The sequence below is a fragment of the Pseudochaenichthys georgianus genome, chromosome 9 (genome assembly GCF_902827115.2).
Source record: "Pseudochaenichthys georgianus chromosome 9, fPseGeo1.2, whole genome shotgun sequence".
NCBI lineage: Eukaryota > Metazoa > Chordata > Actinopteri > Perciformes > Channichthyidae > Pseudochaenichthys > Pseudochaenichthys georgianus.
In genome coordinates, this window is record NC_047511.1 from 7,984,819 (window position 1) to 8,003,718 (window position 18,900).

At 40.3% G+C, this 18,900-nt stretch overlaps 1 protein-coding gene across 1 annotated transcript in view; it reads left to right on the plus strand.

Moving 5' to 3' along the window:
* Positions 1–3,042, plus strand: part of snx2 (sorting nexin 2) — a 44,849-nt gene extending 41,807 nt beyond the window's left edge. Inside the window, exon 15 of the mRNA XM_034090483.2 lies at positions 466–3,042. Within this exon, the coding sequence (XP_033946374.1) occupies positions 466–516 (51 nt within the window). The 3' untranslated portion in view covers positions 517–3,042. The remainder of the gene's footprint in view (positions 1–465) is intronic.
* Positions 3,043–18,900: the final 15,858 nt, after the last annotated feature.

Below are 18,900 nucleotides of genomic sequence, written 5' to 3' on the forward strand. Positions count from 1 at the left end.
AATATATCGAATAACATCAATTATCACAAATTCTATGGAAGTGTACTGCTGCCAATAATTCCATTTCAATTGAAAAGTTATTTTCATGTATGATGGTTCAACTTTTTGAAACTCAATTGAAATAAAAATAAATGTAATGGATTCTTGATCCTTTTGAATGAGATGTTAAAGACGATTATGTTTGCATTGTTTCATACTACAATGACACATTTCCACAGTACATGTGTACACTGGACCATAACGTTTAAATGAATTACCAAAATGTATTTAATAAAATGATTTTGTCCTACATTGTGAGCTCACACATTTTGATTTAATTTAAGGCAGCCACAAAGTTCCATAAACATATAAGCTTTTAAAAAAATGAAATGTTAAACAATACACATTTGAAATGCATATAAAACCAAAATGGATGAAAGGCACAATAACAAACCTGAACATGTTTCCTTTTTTCCCCTCTTACAGCTGATTAAATACTGGGATGCTTTCTTACCCGAGGCTAAGGCCATCTCATAGAGTCCGTACCAACACAACAGACAGTCCTGACTGGCTCCGGTCAAACTACACTACCCATAATGCACCGATCCTCCCAGTTCACCACCCTCCTCCTGTTTATGTGAAGAAGAGAAGAGAAGACAGTGAATCAGCTCCAAGGATCTTTTCTGCGGTTTAAAAAAAATCAACAACAGAACTCTCTTGAATTTATCATTTTTTATTCTTCTTTTATTTTCCCAACTCAGTGTTGCGTTCGCGTCCATGACCTGAGATATTGTTTTTCTCCTACTCGATTCTTTCACAATAATACTATTCGATAATTTTACAGTTTCGCCCTTCACGTACAATCTCCTTCTAAGGCCAAATCCCTAATCAACAATTTGAGTTTCCAATTTCATGTAATGCTGCATTGAGTTTTATTTTCTAGCCTGAAGCTTAAAATCTTGTACGACATGAACGCAGCATGAGTTATGACCCTAGTGATGGCTTTCTTCTCCTCACAGATTCTAACATGGTGTCACTTTTTACAAAGTAGAGCACTTTTGTTCCCACCGGACGCAAAGGGGATGGGTGAATGTGGAGCAATTTCTCTGTTAAATAGTATTTGAGTTGATTTTGAAGGATTGTTCTTGAAGTTCCTCAACAAAGACCGATATCCACACCCCAAGGTAAAGATATTATTTGTTTTCTCCATTAGTTGGTCGTTAGATTTTTGGAAGCACATCCTACGGTGGCCAACAGGTGCAAAAGAGGAATGTGCAGCATTTAGAAAATGATCACCAACTGCCTGGTGTTTTTTATATTTGCATCACTTCTGAATATAAGCTTGTTTCTCCTATTCTAAATGTGTTTGCACCTGTCGCCCCCGTACTTTCCCGCCATAAATATATCAAATGTAAACAATTATTGAAATGGTCCGGGTATCTGAAATGTGGTAAAATAAAAACTGGGAAGTCAAGAGTTGTAGCACATACAGGAAAACATCGACATGTTCTTGTTTTTTGAGTCTGCAATTTCCCTCCCGGCAACAAAATCCTGAAGCTCTATGATTGGATGTGTCTGGCTGCAGTGTTATCTGGGAATTGTAGTTGACTCCTCCCCTAAATGTCCAACCTTCTGGTTTTCTTTTCTAAAGAAACAAATGTCCTCCAGCTGTGTTTGAAACCAGGAAAGTGAAAATGTTACTGCAGTTATCCTGCAGTATGAGCTATTGAATTCCACCTGTAAACATGTAAACATAGGATTTTTCCAACAAAATCTCCCCAAATCAAGCCTTGGAGTCTAAATGATCTGCGGTTTTATTTTGGAATAAGCTGTGAAACTGATCCGGAGTCAGTGATGAACGACGACTGACTCCATCCTGTTGGTTATTTTGTTGTCTTGTACTTCCCTTCACCGTCGCCTGGTCAATCCCAACACTTTCTCCTCACTTAAATTACAAAACAAGAGCCCTTTTCTGTCGTTGCTGTATGATCGTAAGTGAAGGCAACACTATTTGTTTCTGTCTCATGAACATTTCCAAACCTAGAAAAGTTATTATTTTTGAGTTTAAATCAACCAATGATTTGGTCAATTTCAAATCATGTCTTGACATTTACTTTCAATTTGTTTAGACATTATTATTATTATTGCATATAGCTATTGTAACATTTAGGTTTTGCAGGTCAATGACTTGCTGGTGGAGAACCAGTAAAAATGGAAGTAAAATGGTAGTTTTTACAACTTTGTTTTTACGCCACATTACTCGTTCAGTTATCATAACCTAATCTGGTAAAGTGAGATCCACTCATAAGTATTGAAGGAAGGGCACTATGTAAATATTGCAAAAACAGTCTGAATGTTGTAGAAACAGAAGATTAAATATGTATCAGCAAAACTGGATTTATTTTCTCCCCCATTGCCAAGGAAAACCTTTTTCTGGCAACACAATTAAGTGAATCTCTGTCAAGTCATATGAGGTAGTGTTCGATCTTCAAATAAACAGTAATATTTTGCAGATGAAGGACTTCCTGTTGTGTGTGGAGGAAGTGAGGGATTGTCAGGTGTGTCCGTGTGTGTGTGCGTGTGCGCGTGCGTGTGTCCGTCCAGAGAGCAGCTTCATATCTCTTCCTGTGTTCAGTGTGAGGGTTTTTGTTGGGTAACTGTTCTTGATTTAGTTTGGATGGAATTTTCACCCATTTCATTATTAAAATAAATCAGACATTCTGCATTATCAGAAGCTACAACTCAGACATATCGTTACATAAATGTTGAAATAAAAACTGGAAGTATTGTTTTTTTCTTTTAGCCCTCACTATCCCTCTTAAATCGTATAACCCTGTATTGATTGCTACCTTTTTGTATTTCAATTCCTTTTTTTGCCGCCCAAATGATGTGCAATGTTTGAGAATTTTCAGTTGATTTTTATTATTTTGTTTTTTTTTCACAGATGATTCAATTCTTTATTTGAGCAGATTTAAAAAAAAAGACGTTTTTCTTTGACATTCCTGCTGCGCGGCAGAACAGACGGTTAAGAACTTTAATTACAATAAAGGAATGTATCTCATCCATGGGAGCACTGGGTTTTAATTGTAATTATTCATATTTTTATTATTTATCATGCAGATTGTAATAATGCATTTTGTTTGTGGAGCGGTTTTCAAGAAACTCAAGACACCGAGTAAAGATTTATAACAACATAATTTTAAAAAGTACACCTAAAATATATACAAATGTCGCTTCTTTGAAAACGGTAGTGGAGCCATACTTTTACTAATGTTAACATTTTTATTTACCAACCGACATTTTAAAACATATTATTTTGTTAATGTTACTGTCATTAATATTCCCCATTCTCTTTATTGATATATTTAAGATTTGAATTACATTTTAAATTACGCATTAAACATTTTAGATTAAAATGATCATCATAGAAATATAAAAAACTTCATTAAGATTTGTATTTTAATTTACATTAAAGCATGGAGACATGTCTACGTAGAGGCAAAACATATGAAACTGAAAATTCACAGAATATGTCGTCTTTGAGGTTTTGACTGTAATCACCTGTGTGTGAAATTTGAACTCAAAGTGATAATCAGAGACTGGAAAAGATTCATACAAACTGTCAGGAAGCTTCACATCGGCTCTGCACACACACACACACACACACACACACACACACACACACACACACACACACACACTGAGCCTAGGCAGAGTGCTGTCAGAGAGTGGGCAGTGCATTACTTTGCATTGTGGCTGTCACACCATCGACTAGCTGTCATATTCACGCTGCAGGTTTCCGTGGAAGACGAACATATTCAAATCTGATTTTATAAAGAGACTCCGGAGAAATATTTAGTCTTTGTGTGTGACGACTCGTGAGCAGTTAAATCGGCTCCTGACGACAGCTTCACATCCATATATATATAAATGTATTTTAATTATAACTGTAGTGTTCATTATCCTTAGTTAAATCCAAGAAAATGTCAGTTCTTCATATTTCTGTTTGCATCTTTAACATGTGTTTTCATCACTGTTGAGTTTTAGTCTTTCACTTTGCAGCATAACCAGCTTAGCCGTTGCCATTTGAGGTAAGTGTTGTATTTAAGGAAATTGTCTTAAACTAAGGGTGGTGTCATGTCATGCAGAGTTGTAATATAATTGAAACTAGTGAAAATCAAATGTTTGAAAAATATGCCATATTTTGAAGCAGGACACATGGTTTGTTTTTATTAAGTTACCTTTGGTATTTGCAGTTCTGTAAACAGCATAGGCCGTTTTTATTTTGGCTGGGAGAGAGTAAACAAAGTGATTTTTTGGACTAGATTGAATTAATGTTGAATGTAATCTGATGACTATAAAATACTAAAATAAGAGTTTTTATTGACTAGAATTAGAAGGAATTTGGACACAAGAATACAACTACAAAACATTAACACAGATAGTTTAGCGATTGCATTACATTTAGCCGGCAGAGATCCTCTATAATCATCACCTGGAAAAGCCTTTATATCCAGACTGTCCAGTCCCCTCTGTGACCCCCTCTGTGATGTAACCTTGCAAGTTATTAGTTTAGTACACACATGGTACATTTCTAACTAACAAGTTTGAATTAACCTCAATCATCACAATATGAAGAATGATGTCCAGTACCTCCATGTGTTGCAGACATATCTATCACAAATAGCATGCTTACTGGTTAGCCCGTTCTCTCTTGTAATACCACTTAACAATCCGACGTAGATTCGGCCAAGTGTTGGCGAGATGGTCGAAACTAAAAAAACTCTCACACACATACAAAACATCCCAAACAAACCAGCATTTTTTTTTTAAAGCACACTACCATCAAAAGATTCCCTTGACCCAGATTGTTGGGGGGCAACGGTGGCCAGTGCCCCTGTAACAATGAGCTTTGACCCCCTTGTGGGGAATATCTTATAATGATAATACAATTGTAAGTAGCGTTGTGCTGGAACTAGCTGAAGTTAGGTGGAATGCATTTTATGACTCTGACTTTCTGCAAAACTAAAAATGTTATAATGTTGAACACTGTCTCGCAAGAGAGCAAATGGAAATGTGTGTTACTGCAATGTAATTGTGTTATTAAAAAAAACAAAACAAAAAAACACTAGCCTTACCTTTTATAATGATTCTTCCATCAGTGGTGTCGATCCCAAAATTATTTCTCACATGTTTCTTGATTTGAGGTCATGACTTCGTTTTTCACGCAAAATAGTTTTCTCCATTTCCCTTAGATAAACAGACTGGTTTTATTTACCAGGGCAAGCAATACATCGTGAGGTTGCATTTCCCCTGTAAATCCTCCCCCTTTAAAATGATTTCCCTTACAGAACATACAGGGCCGTTGATACTGTGGTCCTCCTGTCCCTTCCAGGCTGAGAATAATGTAGGTAAAGCTGCATCCTTAACCCCCCACTATCACTTAAACCCAAGAGTAATGGTGCATCCACTTTTCCAGCCTCACCTCCACCTCTAGAATGTTCTCTCTTACTCCAGAATAATGCATCTGCATCTGTTTCCGCGCTCACTCTAACCCCTCGCTCTCGCATGACTCCAGAATAATGGAGATGTATTTATTTGTACACCCTCCATCTTGACCCCGCGTCGCTATCAATCTGGCTTGAGAATAATGTAGGCACATCTGTTCCGCTCACCCTCCTAACCCCTCAATTTCCACGCCACTTCAGGATAATGTAGGTGCATCTATTATCTCCCCTTGCTGCTGTCTCCCGACCCGTTTTTAGAATAATGTGGCTGCATCTACAATCACAACCAGCCCCCCCCCCCCCCTCAATAAACTATCACTGCGGTGTATGGAAATAAATAAAACGGCATAAAGTGCAGCTTTAAACTTCAAGATTGTGTGGAACAGTGGAAGTATTTATTATTTCAGGTCATAATTTACACCGAATCCTTTCCATATTATTTCCACTTTCTCCTCTTTTCCTCAGGGACACAAACAAAGTAGAGGTGCATGAGGGAAGAGAATGAAATAAAAATCACTGGGTAGCAGATAAGAGTGTTGTTGCAGTGTAACCCTCGCCTTTTATTTATCATATCTCCAAATGGCGGTGTAGCTGTTGTGCTGTGGTCAGGATACAGTGACCTTAGTTGATCAACTACCCCCCTTGCAGCCTGATAAGAGGGCTAATATAACAGCGAGCGAGGGGGGAAGGTTGTACTGTAATTATTTCTGCACTGTCAGAGGGGGAACAGACCGCGGCCCCCCCAGCCGATTCAAATCTGAGGGGAAACTAAAAAGAGGAGGAGTGGGGAGGGCCACAACAACAACAACGCCAGTGAGACAAATATCAGCCAGCCGCCGCGACACGCCTGAAATTGGACCAGTTTGTCATGCACACTCACAGGGCTGCCACACTACATCTAAGATGCCACATAAGACTTAATTCAAACTTTACTAGTTCAACAGAAACAGAAAATACTCACTAGTAGATATTTGAAAGAACATTTTGCAACATGTAAGATATAAACTGAAGGAAATACAAACATACCAGCAATTACTACCACTATTCAAATGGAAACACAATTGAAAAGAAAGGACATAGGTTACAGACAGAAAATAGAAAAGACAAGCAAACATAGACTATAAGAGTTATTCTATTTAAGACCAAAGTTAAAAAAGAAAATCAGCAATTCCTATGTACTGCTGAATTGTTCTTGGCAACCAATTGGTAGGAAATGCTGCATTTTTTTGGGGACTATTTTCACTGGTGGATTAATCAACATTTGTGCTCCTGCTTGTGAGTATTTGTGGCAGGAGGATGGTGCATGTGGAATTGAGTCGACTAAATTCTGTGCATGGTAGGAACACTGTGCAACTCTATGGCTCATTGATGTGTTTTTAATAGTCCAATAATGGAGCTCTAAGGCACAGAGTTAGAATATACATCAGGCTTTGATCACCACTAGATTGATCTCATTAAACGGTGGTGCAGGTCCTGCAGAGCCCCAGCACCTATTTTCCATCTCTTCCTTTGTTATTTGTCTTAAATGGGACTTGGAATATCTCTCTTTATATGTTTGAACTGATACTTGATTACAGTACCTTATCCTCCATTAGCTTCTGATTTGATGAAAACACCTGATCTAGCTTATAAACTGTGGGTTGCGCAAAAAAAGACAAATATTCAGTTCCGGGTCTTTCCGTGTCCAGGTTTATAAAAGGGCTTTTCACGTTTTAAGGAGTGTGTTACCAGTTGTTGGGGTTTAACAGTATTTGTCTTGTTTGGTAAAAGACATTCAGTTTTGGAATGTGACTTCCTAGGTTCATGTGAGCCAAACAGATACGGTAAAACATAGTCTATTTATCTGTACCTACCTCACAAGCAGAACAAGCATTGTGCAAGTTGTACGGTTATGGCATGGCACCAGTTGTCAATCAGCTAGGCGAGAGCATGCCAACCGCTTTAGCCCCTGAAATAGTGCTAGGTTTTGAAGGCAATTTAATATTGTGGCCAAACCGTGTAATGACAACTTCATTGCAGTTTCTGTCGATGTCAGTCTTGCGGTGGAATGGGGCCCTAAAATACTTTTTTCCAATTGACGAAGAGACTAAATCAACTACCCAGTACAAACACTTGAGTAGCCCTTTTTTTAATTCTAAGTTCCTAAATGTGGTAAAATGTATTAAAAACGGGGTTCTTTTCCTTCCTTCCTCACTCATGAAAATAGACCCAAGACCAATTTGGGAGCACTACGGTTCCCAAGTTTAAAATGCAAAAAATTGAACACATTTGTGGATCAGACAGAAACTGTATTCATGTCTCGATTATCAGAACAGTAAGAAAAAAGCCTTCCTCCCCACAGTGTTAAAGCAACCTCTCACTGCCGATTTGGACGGTGCCAACGTTACTAATGCTAAGTCTGTTCTGGGTTCCCTGTGTAAACGGTCACAGGCTGCAGTTGTTCCGGAATTATCAACCCGGTGGCAGTTGAGCTTTCCCCTGATGGATGGACCTCCAGGGCTACGGAGACTTAACGGTGACGGCCCACTGCATCACTCCCAATGGGGAAATGAAAAGTCACCGTTTATGAAGAATGTACGAGAACACATCTGGCAGAGAAACTACAAGAGGAAGTATCAGAGTGGAGATTGGTGAAGCCAGAGACAAGTATTGCAGTCACAACCGGCAAAAAGCAATGTCAACGCCCTCTGAAGCTGGATCTTTTATTTTAGCATCGCAGAAAGACCTTTCAGGCGGGGGTCCAGACTTCTCGCAAGAATCCGAAAAGTTCAATTTTCCACCTCGGAACATATGCTGCATTATTTGAGAGAACAATCAATCAGTCAATCAAAATACCTTATTAATCCCAGAGGGAAATTAGGTGTTGTGACAGTTTCACCATATTCCAATTAAATAAACACATATTTATATAAACTGAAGGTACATGAAGGAGGCAGGACGTCCTCCACAGCGCAGAGACCATCTGAAGACTCATGGTGAAGACATGATGAAGACTCAGACTCATGGACGAGACATGATGAAGCTTTTGATATAATCCTAGTTGTCGGCCAAAACAGTCCGGAAGCCATCGATGGAAACGCTGTTGTCCGAAATATCCTCGTTCAGCCATGTTTCAGTAAAGCAAATACAACTACACTCCAGATTTTCCATCTGAATGTAATAAATACCCTCATTTATGAGGCTACTGGAACTCCAGCTGCTGTACTCGGCATTGACAGGGAACAAATATTGTTATTTATTTTCTGACATGGTGAGATTGAGGTTCTTAAACATTTCTTTGAATGAAAGTCAGATCTGTGATTAAGGGCTGTCTCCACACGGCTCTCAACATAACGGCAGCTGAGCAGTTAACTGTTCATTTTGAGTATGATTATAAACCCTACTATCTTCCAATTACACATTATTCAGTCTTTTTTACTTTATCATATGTTTGGCTATATAGTTAAGTTTTCCTCATTATTTTTCTTCTATTAATCTAAACTATCGATCCTGCCATAAAAAATAGTGTTTTCTCCATGTAGTAAATCTGTAAATCAGCTAAAGCATTGTTCCTTCAGCCTAATTGCTACCTTGCCAATCGTTCTCTGTATTCACTGAGTCCTGTTTCTTCTCCACGGCTCAAATGTTCTGTCATATTTGATTTTATGCCTTAAAATCGTACAGTCTAACTTCTCTATAAACACGTGTTATTAGAGTTGGCTGCAGGCTGACTTTGGTAATTCTTAAAGCCGATTGGAAGTCGTTAGAATTCAACCAAAGTTAGCTTGACCTTGAAGACAACAAACAAGAAACCCAAAGCTGCTTTGTAGCTGCTGCAGCATAATTGTTAAGAACCCCCCCTAAAATAGTGTCAATTGTAGCTTTTATTGTGAATCCAGGAGGATGTATGGGCCAGTGTCGCCCGGTGATAGATGACACGATACCCAGCTTTCCTGATTTCGCAAATTTCTATGAAATGTGTCCTGAGTTCAGGAGGCGAGGAGATAAGAGGCTGGAAGAGGCTCGCCGGCCAATAGGATTCATCCATTTCTGCCTCTTATCTGCTGATAGAGGAGGAACCTCTCAGTTCTTTTTTCTTTTCCTTCCCTCCTCTTTTTTCAACTCCCTTCCTTAGCTTATTCAATGCCATCCTTTAAATCTTGTCTCCTTCTCACTTCTTTCCTCCTTCACTCTATCTTTCATCTTCCTCCTTTTTGTCTCCCGTCTTCATCTTCTCTCTTTTGTCACAGATCTTTTGTTTTTCTCATACTATTCTTTCTTTTATTTTCCTTAGTCCAACTTGTCTTACCTCTAGTTTTTTTCTTTCTTTATTCTCCTCCACCTCTTATTATATTCCTCTACTTTTCTTTTGTCTCCTTCTCTTTTCACCTTCCCTTCTTTATCCTAATCGTGTTGTTTCCTATAACCTTTTTGTTTTTCATCTCCTCCCTTACTCTTCTTTTTTAAAACAGTGTAAGGCAATGACATAACAATGAAGGGTTACAATGTTAATAGGAAAGAAATGCATGTGGCCAGGGCCGTCCCTCCCTACGGGCCGATCCCGCAGACTGCGTGGGGCCTCACCTTGCGGAGGGGGCCTCACCTTGCGGAGGGGGCCTCACCTTGCGGAGGGGGCCTCACCTTGCGGAGGGGGCCTCACCTTGCGGAGGGGGCCTCACCTTGCGGAGCAATTAGTGTGGTTTCGCCGCTGCGAGGCTCCACTAGCTAGGTCTACCTCCTCTGCTTGCGCTGCTACATCCAGCTGTTATCTGATTGTTTGCGCTTTGAAAGGTCAGCGGTACACACAGGGCTGTTTTACGATGTATCAAGTGAATGCAGCTTAATTGGGGGAGAAAAATGACTTCGCTTTCTGTTAAACACTCTTACAGTGCACTATTTTGGTTAACAGTTAGCTTAAAATACAAATGTTAGCTTGAATTAAACCAGGACTTATTAAGATGTTACCCAGATGTTTAAGGATTTGTTTTACATGTGTATTAGTTAACAGCAGGGTATGAGTAGGAAGGACAGAGTACATTTAATTTAAATGTATTTCCCCCGTGGACTTGCAGCATGATAATTCATGTTGAATAAATGCTCACATGCTCAGCCACAGCGATGGCAGATGCTGTGTTCCTCAGTGTGCTGGCACAGCTCAGCCTGATTCACTGAAAAACAGGTTGGAAGTGTTTGTCTCTAAAAACCTCTGAGGCGCTCCGCAGCTTCCGGTAAAACTGCCAGCGCTGCCGTTCGTCCGGAAGAGACACTTGATCTTCTTTAAGACACTTCAACCCTTTTTTTCCTGTCTTTCTGTTTTTTTAAGATCTCTTAAAACAACATTGATTGTTTCCCAGAATGACTTTCTGTCGCCGTGGTAATGATTATGCAGATGTGGCACAACCTTTCCGTTTGACGGGCGGTTCCCACGGGGCGGGCGGTGACACGGCGGATGCTGCCACGCAGACAGGCGCCCGACAAGCCCCTTCTCCTCCGTCGCCCGTCGCCCGTCGCCCCCCCCCCCCCAGCCTTCTCCTTGTGCTTAGTCTGGCCTTTTCCTGGAGGGTGGAGGAGGTGATGGAGGAGCAGGTCTGTTTAAATCAACAATTTAGCTGTTGTCTTATAATGAAAGATTCTACGATAACACATTACCTGACTGCTCTGCTGCATCATGTTATCTCTTAAGTATTAATCAAGCCTACTTTTAGCTTCACATCATAATGTTACTACTGTATTAATATCATCTATAATAAATTATAATAGAATATTTAATTTAAGAAGAGAATATCAAAAAGGTTTCAGTTTTAATCCAAACATAATTAACAAAACATTAGATTATTATATAACTAATTTTTCAAACATTAATTCAGAAAAGTATTGCTTACTGATCAATATCTCACATTTTAAACTGACACTACTGAAATAGCAACAATATCAGCATTTCATTCAAAACACAATTATTAAAAACATGCATATGATTTACAACAACTGATTTATTTTCAATTATTCACATTATCCTATATATGACATTTCTATTATTGAATGGTTTTGAAATGATTTAACCCGATTAACCTAAATGACTAGATTTTCAATTCATAAACATATCTCCCATAAAATACTGTTGATAAATGTTAAATGATCTTTCCTCTCTGAATTACTCAAATACTTTTGCACCTTTAGTAGGGACAATGTATGTCTTGTATCAAGTCAAAATTAGAAGAATTTGCACAAAAAAAGGAACATGTTCTACTTCCAATTAAAACCCATGATGATTTATGGTTCTCTAAAACTTTTGAAGTGACTACAACCATGTGTATATGACACGTGATCCCACACCTGCGATCATAAAAACAGATAATAAAAGTATTTTGACACGTGACGTAAACGTCTTTGTACTGTGCGACATTAAACCCTTTTCATGCTCTCCCCTCCTCCAATGACAGCCCTGCACTGATTTATTCTCCCGGATGATTGGCCGTCTGCTGTCTCATTGACAGCAAACCTTCTTCATCATATCTCCACTTTTCCTCTCCTTTTCCTCTTCTCCTCCAAATCATTTTTCCTTTCATATTAAGTTTTTTTTTTCTCCCTCTGCTCTGCCACTGGATTTCATTTGACAGGAAATATTCCAGGCGATGTGGCGTGGTTGTAGATCTCGGGCCGTGGCAGACAGTATTGATCAAGCTGATTTGCATACATAAATCTATTGGCTATCTGACACTTGCCAATATTCTGGGCAGCAGGGAGTGGCGGTGCTGAGTCGGCCAGGTCACATTATCATTGGTGATGGAGCTTTGATGAAGTGTGACAGCGCTGCACAGCTGCTGACTGACTGGCTGAGAGACTGCACTGTAAAAAGTCACGGGCCAGGTTTAACAGCAACATGTGGCTTTGTGAGGATACATTAGCCTGGATATCTTTATATTTATTATTAATAAGAGATAATGTCAATGACCGTATGTTTTGTTTAGTACTGTCAATCAATTGAAAAATATAATTACGTTAACCACAATAATAATCCGGGATTTTTCATGATTTCACAAGTTTAAAATACTAGTGTTTATGTATTTTTTTTACTGTATTAGACCATGATTCCTGAATTATCTGCATTTTGTCAGACAGTTTTCCGACACTTAGCATCGTAAAGCCTCTGTCACGGACAGCTGCTGTGATTGCCTTCTGCATGTATAATGTGGGCTACATGGTGACTCTGTCCGCCATCTCCTGTACAACTTCAAGTAACTGGCACATGCTTCAGCAAAATGCCCTTCGTGCATTTCCCCCACACCTAAAGCGAACGAGAGCAGGTGTTCCGTTACAGCGAGGTAGTGATGCTTCTTACTGATAGCCAGTGTTCTCCAGTCGGTGGAATACTCTTGTGCTGATTCCGCTGCTTTGTTTGCCTTTTCACTGACATGCGATTCATGCATGGATGTATAAAGAGAACTGGATACAGCGTTGGAGGTGGGATGTCGTTCATTCACCCGTATCTGGGTCCATAGAGAGTGCGCACTTGCATTTTGCTTAAAGCCCTGCATCCAATCCATAGCGTCATGGCCTATGTAGGCTCAGTCAAATTAATAGAAAGAAGAAATAACTGGATTTGGCTTTTAGCACATTTTACAACTTTAAGATCCTAATGATAATAAGGGCTATTAGAGTGTTCGTACTGGGTAGGTTGACAGACCTCTCTTCCATTGTAAGTCAAATGGAAAAGTATTTCTGGGCCCAATGATGTCACAGACTGACACAGAGGTTGTAGTAACACCGTTTGGCCAGTACGAACATTTGCTTCAACGTCCGCCACATTTCATGGGGGATTGGATTCATGGTAAACATGAGCGCTGGTGCGACGGGAGCAACGTTTGATCCAACTTGGAAATGTGATTAATTTTCATTAATGTATTTTTAACAGGTTGAGGTTTCAATATTTATTACAAGCATTAAGTTGAATTTTGTCATACATTTTGAATGACAATATGCATTTGTGTACCTTTTTACCTTTAACCCCTGGGCTCTGGTTTCAGACAGAGGGTGAAAAGAGGTGCTGCAGCACAGGCAGTATGAGGAAAATGAAGAGCTTTTTGAACATTAAAGCATGGAGACATGTCCCAGTAGAGACACTACATACTGATATGAACCTGAGAATGTGCAGAATTATGTCCTCTCTGATTTTGATACCAGTTGATACTAATTATCAAAAATGTGAAGTGTTCGTCCACTGCATTGGAAGAATGTGGTGAAAAATGTGATGACAACGTTTCCGTTAATCTTGAGATATTTTGTACTTGACTGAAGAGATAGGGCAACAACAAGTAATCAAAACCAGAGGTCTTCTTTTGACTTTATTAAAGTGTCAATGTGTGATAAATGATCACAAGAATTACACCTTTAGCACTAGGTAAATCCGCTATAAGTTAACTTTGATCAGTAATAAACCAAAAACATACTACAAACTGACAGCAGGAAAAGAATATACAACTCATTTTCAAAAACCGTCTGCATGGATTTGGCAAACTAAACATAGCTACAGTGTCTTATCTTCACATTTGGCATTTGCCTATATTTCACTTTACTAATCCTACAGCACTAACTTGGGGCCGTCAGTCTGTGGACGCTTTGATACTTTGTTTATTGGGCTAAACCCAAAGTGGCAGAATAAAGTGAAACATTATGGCTGTTACAGCTGGTGAAGAAATACCCCTTACATGGTCCTGACCCCATGGTTGATAGCCACTAAATCAGACGGATCATTACTAAACGTGATACGTGCACGTGCATTATATGCAGTTCACACACATATATTTAAAATCGAGGATTATGTTTGGAGAGTGGATTGCACTTTGTGTGTGCTTTTCTGCCTTTTTCTCCTCTTAAGTGAGTGTGTTGCTTCATCTTTTTGTGTGGGTGTGTGTATCTGTGTGCAGTGTGCACAAAGCAGTGCAACCTCTGGTTTCTTTGTTTCTGTCGGAGGAAAAGGTCAAAGCAGCAGAGAGAATTAATTGAAAAGTGAGATAGCACAGCTGGCTCTGTCAGACCAACCAGGTCTCTCTCTCTCTCTGTGTGTGTGTGTGTGTGTGTGTGTGTGTGTGTGTGGTGTGTGTGTGTGTGTGTGTGTGTGTGTGTGTGTGTGTGTGTGTGTGTGTGGTGTGTGTGTGTGTGTGTGTGTGTGTGTGTGTGTGTGGTGTGTGTGTGTGTGTGTGTGTGTGTGTGTGTGTGTGTGTGTGTGTGTTGTGATGTGTTTCAGTTTCTGCAGAGTTTCATTAGCTGCTATTCTGCAACTTATTCAGTCAGATACGTTAAACCTCAAGTCCATTAAGAACTTGTTTCTCTATCTGTTGTTTCTTTTAAATCAAATGTTTTAGTGAATGTACACTGTGTGTGTGTTTGTGAGTGTGTGTATAATTATATGCATGTGTACATTTAGTTTAGTTAGCCTCTTTCATAATAGTAAGTGTTTTGTCAGTATATTTAAAATGATTAGGTTAGCTAGGTTAGCTAGCTAGGTTAGCTAGCTAGCTACCGTTGATCAGCAATAACATTGGAGGAATCATGTGATCAAATTGTTACAATAACACTTACATTTTAGGTAAGTTTCCAATGACAGTGAGAGTTGGCCAAGTTTAGAGTCCCCGAATGTCAGAAAGCGTAAGTGTTTTGGGTCGATGTCACGCAAGTAAGCCGTTGGTGTTTGCAATGGCCCATACTGCAAAACGTGTGCTCCTACAGTTGGTACTCCAAGCATACATTGATGCTAATATTTTTGGATTTTTTTCTTTTGAGTGAGTATTTTTACACTGTCTTGCCACTTTTACTGAAGTGAAAACTATAACTCATCTATGCTTATGGCAGTCCTGGGGCAGCATTTGAGTTAGGATACCTGTTTGTATTTAAAGAGCATCTGAAAAAAATACCCAGAAAAAGGACACCCTTCAAGACAAATGGATTACTGTTGTGCATTTCTTATAGTGTAGAGCTACTTATTTTATTGGAGGTATCTTGAAGTTAAGAAATCTCCAATATTGGTTTGTACGGTTTACATACTTTTTATTTGTACAGTTTGTACTTGTGTGTATACTCTGTATGTGTGTGTGTGCATGTGCATGCGCTCTTGATTGAATGTATACATGTGTGTGTGCTCCCTCATTACCTGGCAGTGTTCCCGGTGTTGTGTCGTCGTGGGAACGCACCTTGACAACTTGCTGCTTGCGTATGCAGGAGAACAGCACTGATGGCGGAGCAGAGTTAATAGCTCTTCTGTGGCAAAGCTCTGATCTGTCAACACCCCCCTCACGCCCCCTCCACACCCCCACCCTGTGATACAAACACAGAGCTGCACAATTTAATGAAGTTCTGTTCTTTAAAGCAAGTGGCGGTTTGCAGCGATGGAGGGATGGAGGGAGGTATGAGAACCTCTCTGCTCCTTCAGCTCATCTGTTTCTTTGAATAGTTTCCACGAGCAGATCGATGCACCGGTTTTCTCCTGGCCTTTCAGCACTGTCACCCATCATTGAGGGATGCAAATTTAATGTCAGAAACTAGCCTGACACTTTTCCTGTCGGGGGGCCGGGCGCTAGAAAAAGCGCCGCAGCTCAGCAATAAATGGGGTGAAGGCCTCGTTTCTCAGAAGGCCGACAAGTGAGAAAGAGAGACCTTTTCCATCAAAGTTTTCTCTCTCCGCTCTGACAAGATGAGGATGTTAAAGGACACTTGGTAAAGTTCATCTCTCTCCAGATGGAGAGGCAGCAAAGTCAGAAAAAAAGGAAAGGAAGTTCTCTGACTGTTGAGGTGAGCTGAGGCAGACAATAATTGTGATGCAAACAAACTACGACCAGAATGATATAAGAGTTAAGAGATACATCAATCACGTTAAATTCAATCAGTGAACAATCTCTATAACTATCCGTTATCTCTGGGGTCGAGAAACCCTCTCTCTTTTGATATTATGTCACGATCTTGGTGTTATGTCACGGTTTTAGTTTTGTGTGTCTGGTAATGGGTTTTGTTTTGCTGTTCTTTTCTCCCTGTTTCATGTTTTCCTCCTTGTTTCTTGTCTGGTCCTTCTCCCTGTGTTTTCCTCCCTGTCGTTAGTTTCCCTGGTGTGTCTGATTGTCTAATTGTGTTCACCTGTTGCCCTTGTGTTTCTGCCTCCCCTGCCCGGCTGTTTCTCGTCTCGTGATTACCCCTCCCTGTATTTAGTCTTGTCTCTTCCTGTGTTCCCTGTCGGTTCATTGTTTGTCTTTCCTGTCTCCCTCCATGTTGGTCATGGTCAGTTTTGTTTTTTGATGCTACCTTGTGCTACCTTTTTTCATGTCATGTTTATGTTCATGAGCTTTAAAATAAAGCTCGCTTTTGTTTCTAGACCTTTTACCTTTTTTTTGTAGTCCGCATTTGGGTCCTACCTTTTCCGCGAGCCTCACATATTACTTCGTATTACACCTCTGGTGACTGCAGTCATCTGGGTTAGGGAATGCTCCGGTTTTGGGACAAAATTAACATGGGATCACTCCGGTCATTGTACGTACTTCGTCTCACTGGAATATTAACGGTCAGATTGAATACAACATCGACCCAATTTCTCCGGTCAATGACGGGAGAGTTTTGAAAGTGACAAAACACTGTTTCACACATTTAAAAACAATTAAACATTGTTTACCCAGGATTCATACACCTTCCCTGGCTTGTAAAATGTGGTGATGCGTCCTGGAGGTATCAGACTATTTAAAACATGTATACCCAGGATTCAATCACTTTTCCTGGCTGCCAGCATTACAAACATATTAATCAGGTATTTTAACACTTTTTTCCATGAAAATGATTTGTATTCACTACCATGGGGTTATATAAATCAAATTCCGGGTAATTAGGAGCACAATTGTACCTTTTACTATTTAAATGTATTTATATTATATATTTTTGGGCTATTAAAGTGACATATCTGGGTGACTTTGTCAGTTTATGGAGCTTAGCCCACAATTTCCGGAGGTTCCAGGCCGAATTTTGGAGCTCATAGGCGGCCTGCCATGCGCCCCCACCCGTGGAAAGCCGAAAAAAGTAAAGAAAACGGTCAATTATATCTTAAAATAATCAAAAATGAAGTTTTTAAAAATTCTCGAAAGTGCCAACGGAGGGCTCCGAAAAGCTCAAGTCTTCGGCGCTTCGGGCGGAAGCCCCGGACACTTTTCCACTCCCCCGTTGCATTTTACAACGGAGAGGGGAATCGAGACCTCCCCTCCTCCGTCAAAAAAATGCATTCATGTTTTTCAAGCTACAATCTGCACGAAATCGGAAACCCAGTTTTTGAGAGGATTCAGAAAAAAAACGGCTGTTTCACATCATGTAGGAATGTGTCCGCTACATGAGTGCTTTTGCTTGGATACAATTGTTGCCTGGAGACCCCCAATCATGGTTCTTACCAAACTTTAAGTTTTTGAACTGGCCTCTGGAGGAATGCAAGGGGAGTTTGATGGGACTCTACCTGCATTATGATGCACTATTTTCGGATACATTTGGCCCGGTTTCATGGTTCTCCAAAAAGTTAACATACTTTTTCTGACTCTGGAGGAATGCAAGGGGAGTTTGATGGGACTCTACCTGCATTATGATGCACTATTTTCGGATACATTTGGCCCGGTTTCATGGTTCACCAAAAAGTTAATAGAGTGTTTACGGACTCTGGAGGAATGAAAGGAGAGTTGTCAAGGGACTTTACCCGCCTTAAGAGACACTATTTTGGGATACAATTTCTCCATTTTCACCCCTTTCCTCTGGTTCTCCCAAAAGTTAACAGAGTTTTTCCTGACTCTGGAGGAATGTAAGGGGAGTTGTCAGGGGACTCTTGCGGGCTCATTATGCACTATTTTCGGATACTTTTTTTCATTTTCATCCCTTTTCCATGGATGAATTGAAACTTATTTGTTTTACATTTTGGTCAATTTGACCCAGTTCTGGTACCGCATTGCCTGGAGGATAGGACCGAGAGATGACAGACTCTCTGGCCACCTCACAAGTCACTATTGTCGGACACTTTCTTTGCTTTACCCCGGTTCTATCACTCTTTCCTCCTTTGACCATAAAACGTGTTTCCTGCTGGGGTACTGCCTGGTTCCGGGGCACCCCAACCCCTCTCATGGTCGGGGCACCATGAATTGATGCATCGGACCCAATGTTGCTATCACCAGCCCCGCGTTGGTGCGGAGGTGGGACCATTTAACCCGGTGGTAACCCAAGTCCTCCCTTGGTCCGTGTACCAGGCATTGAAGCATCGGACCCATTGTTGCCATCACCAGCCCCGCGCACCCTTCTCCCCACATACTGAGTGTGATGAAGAGGACTGCAGGCAGGGGATGCTGGAAAATGTGGCATTGAGGGCTCAGAAGGATGCCCTCATTGATGAGGTGAAGACCCTGCACTCCAGGCTGAAAAAGGGGCTAAAAGC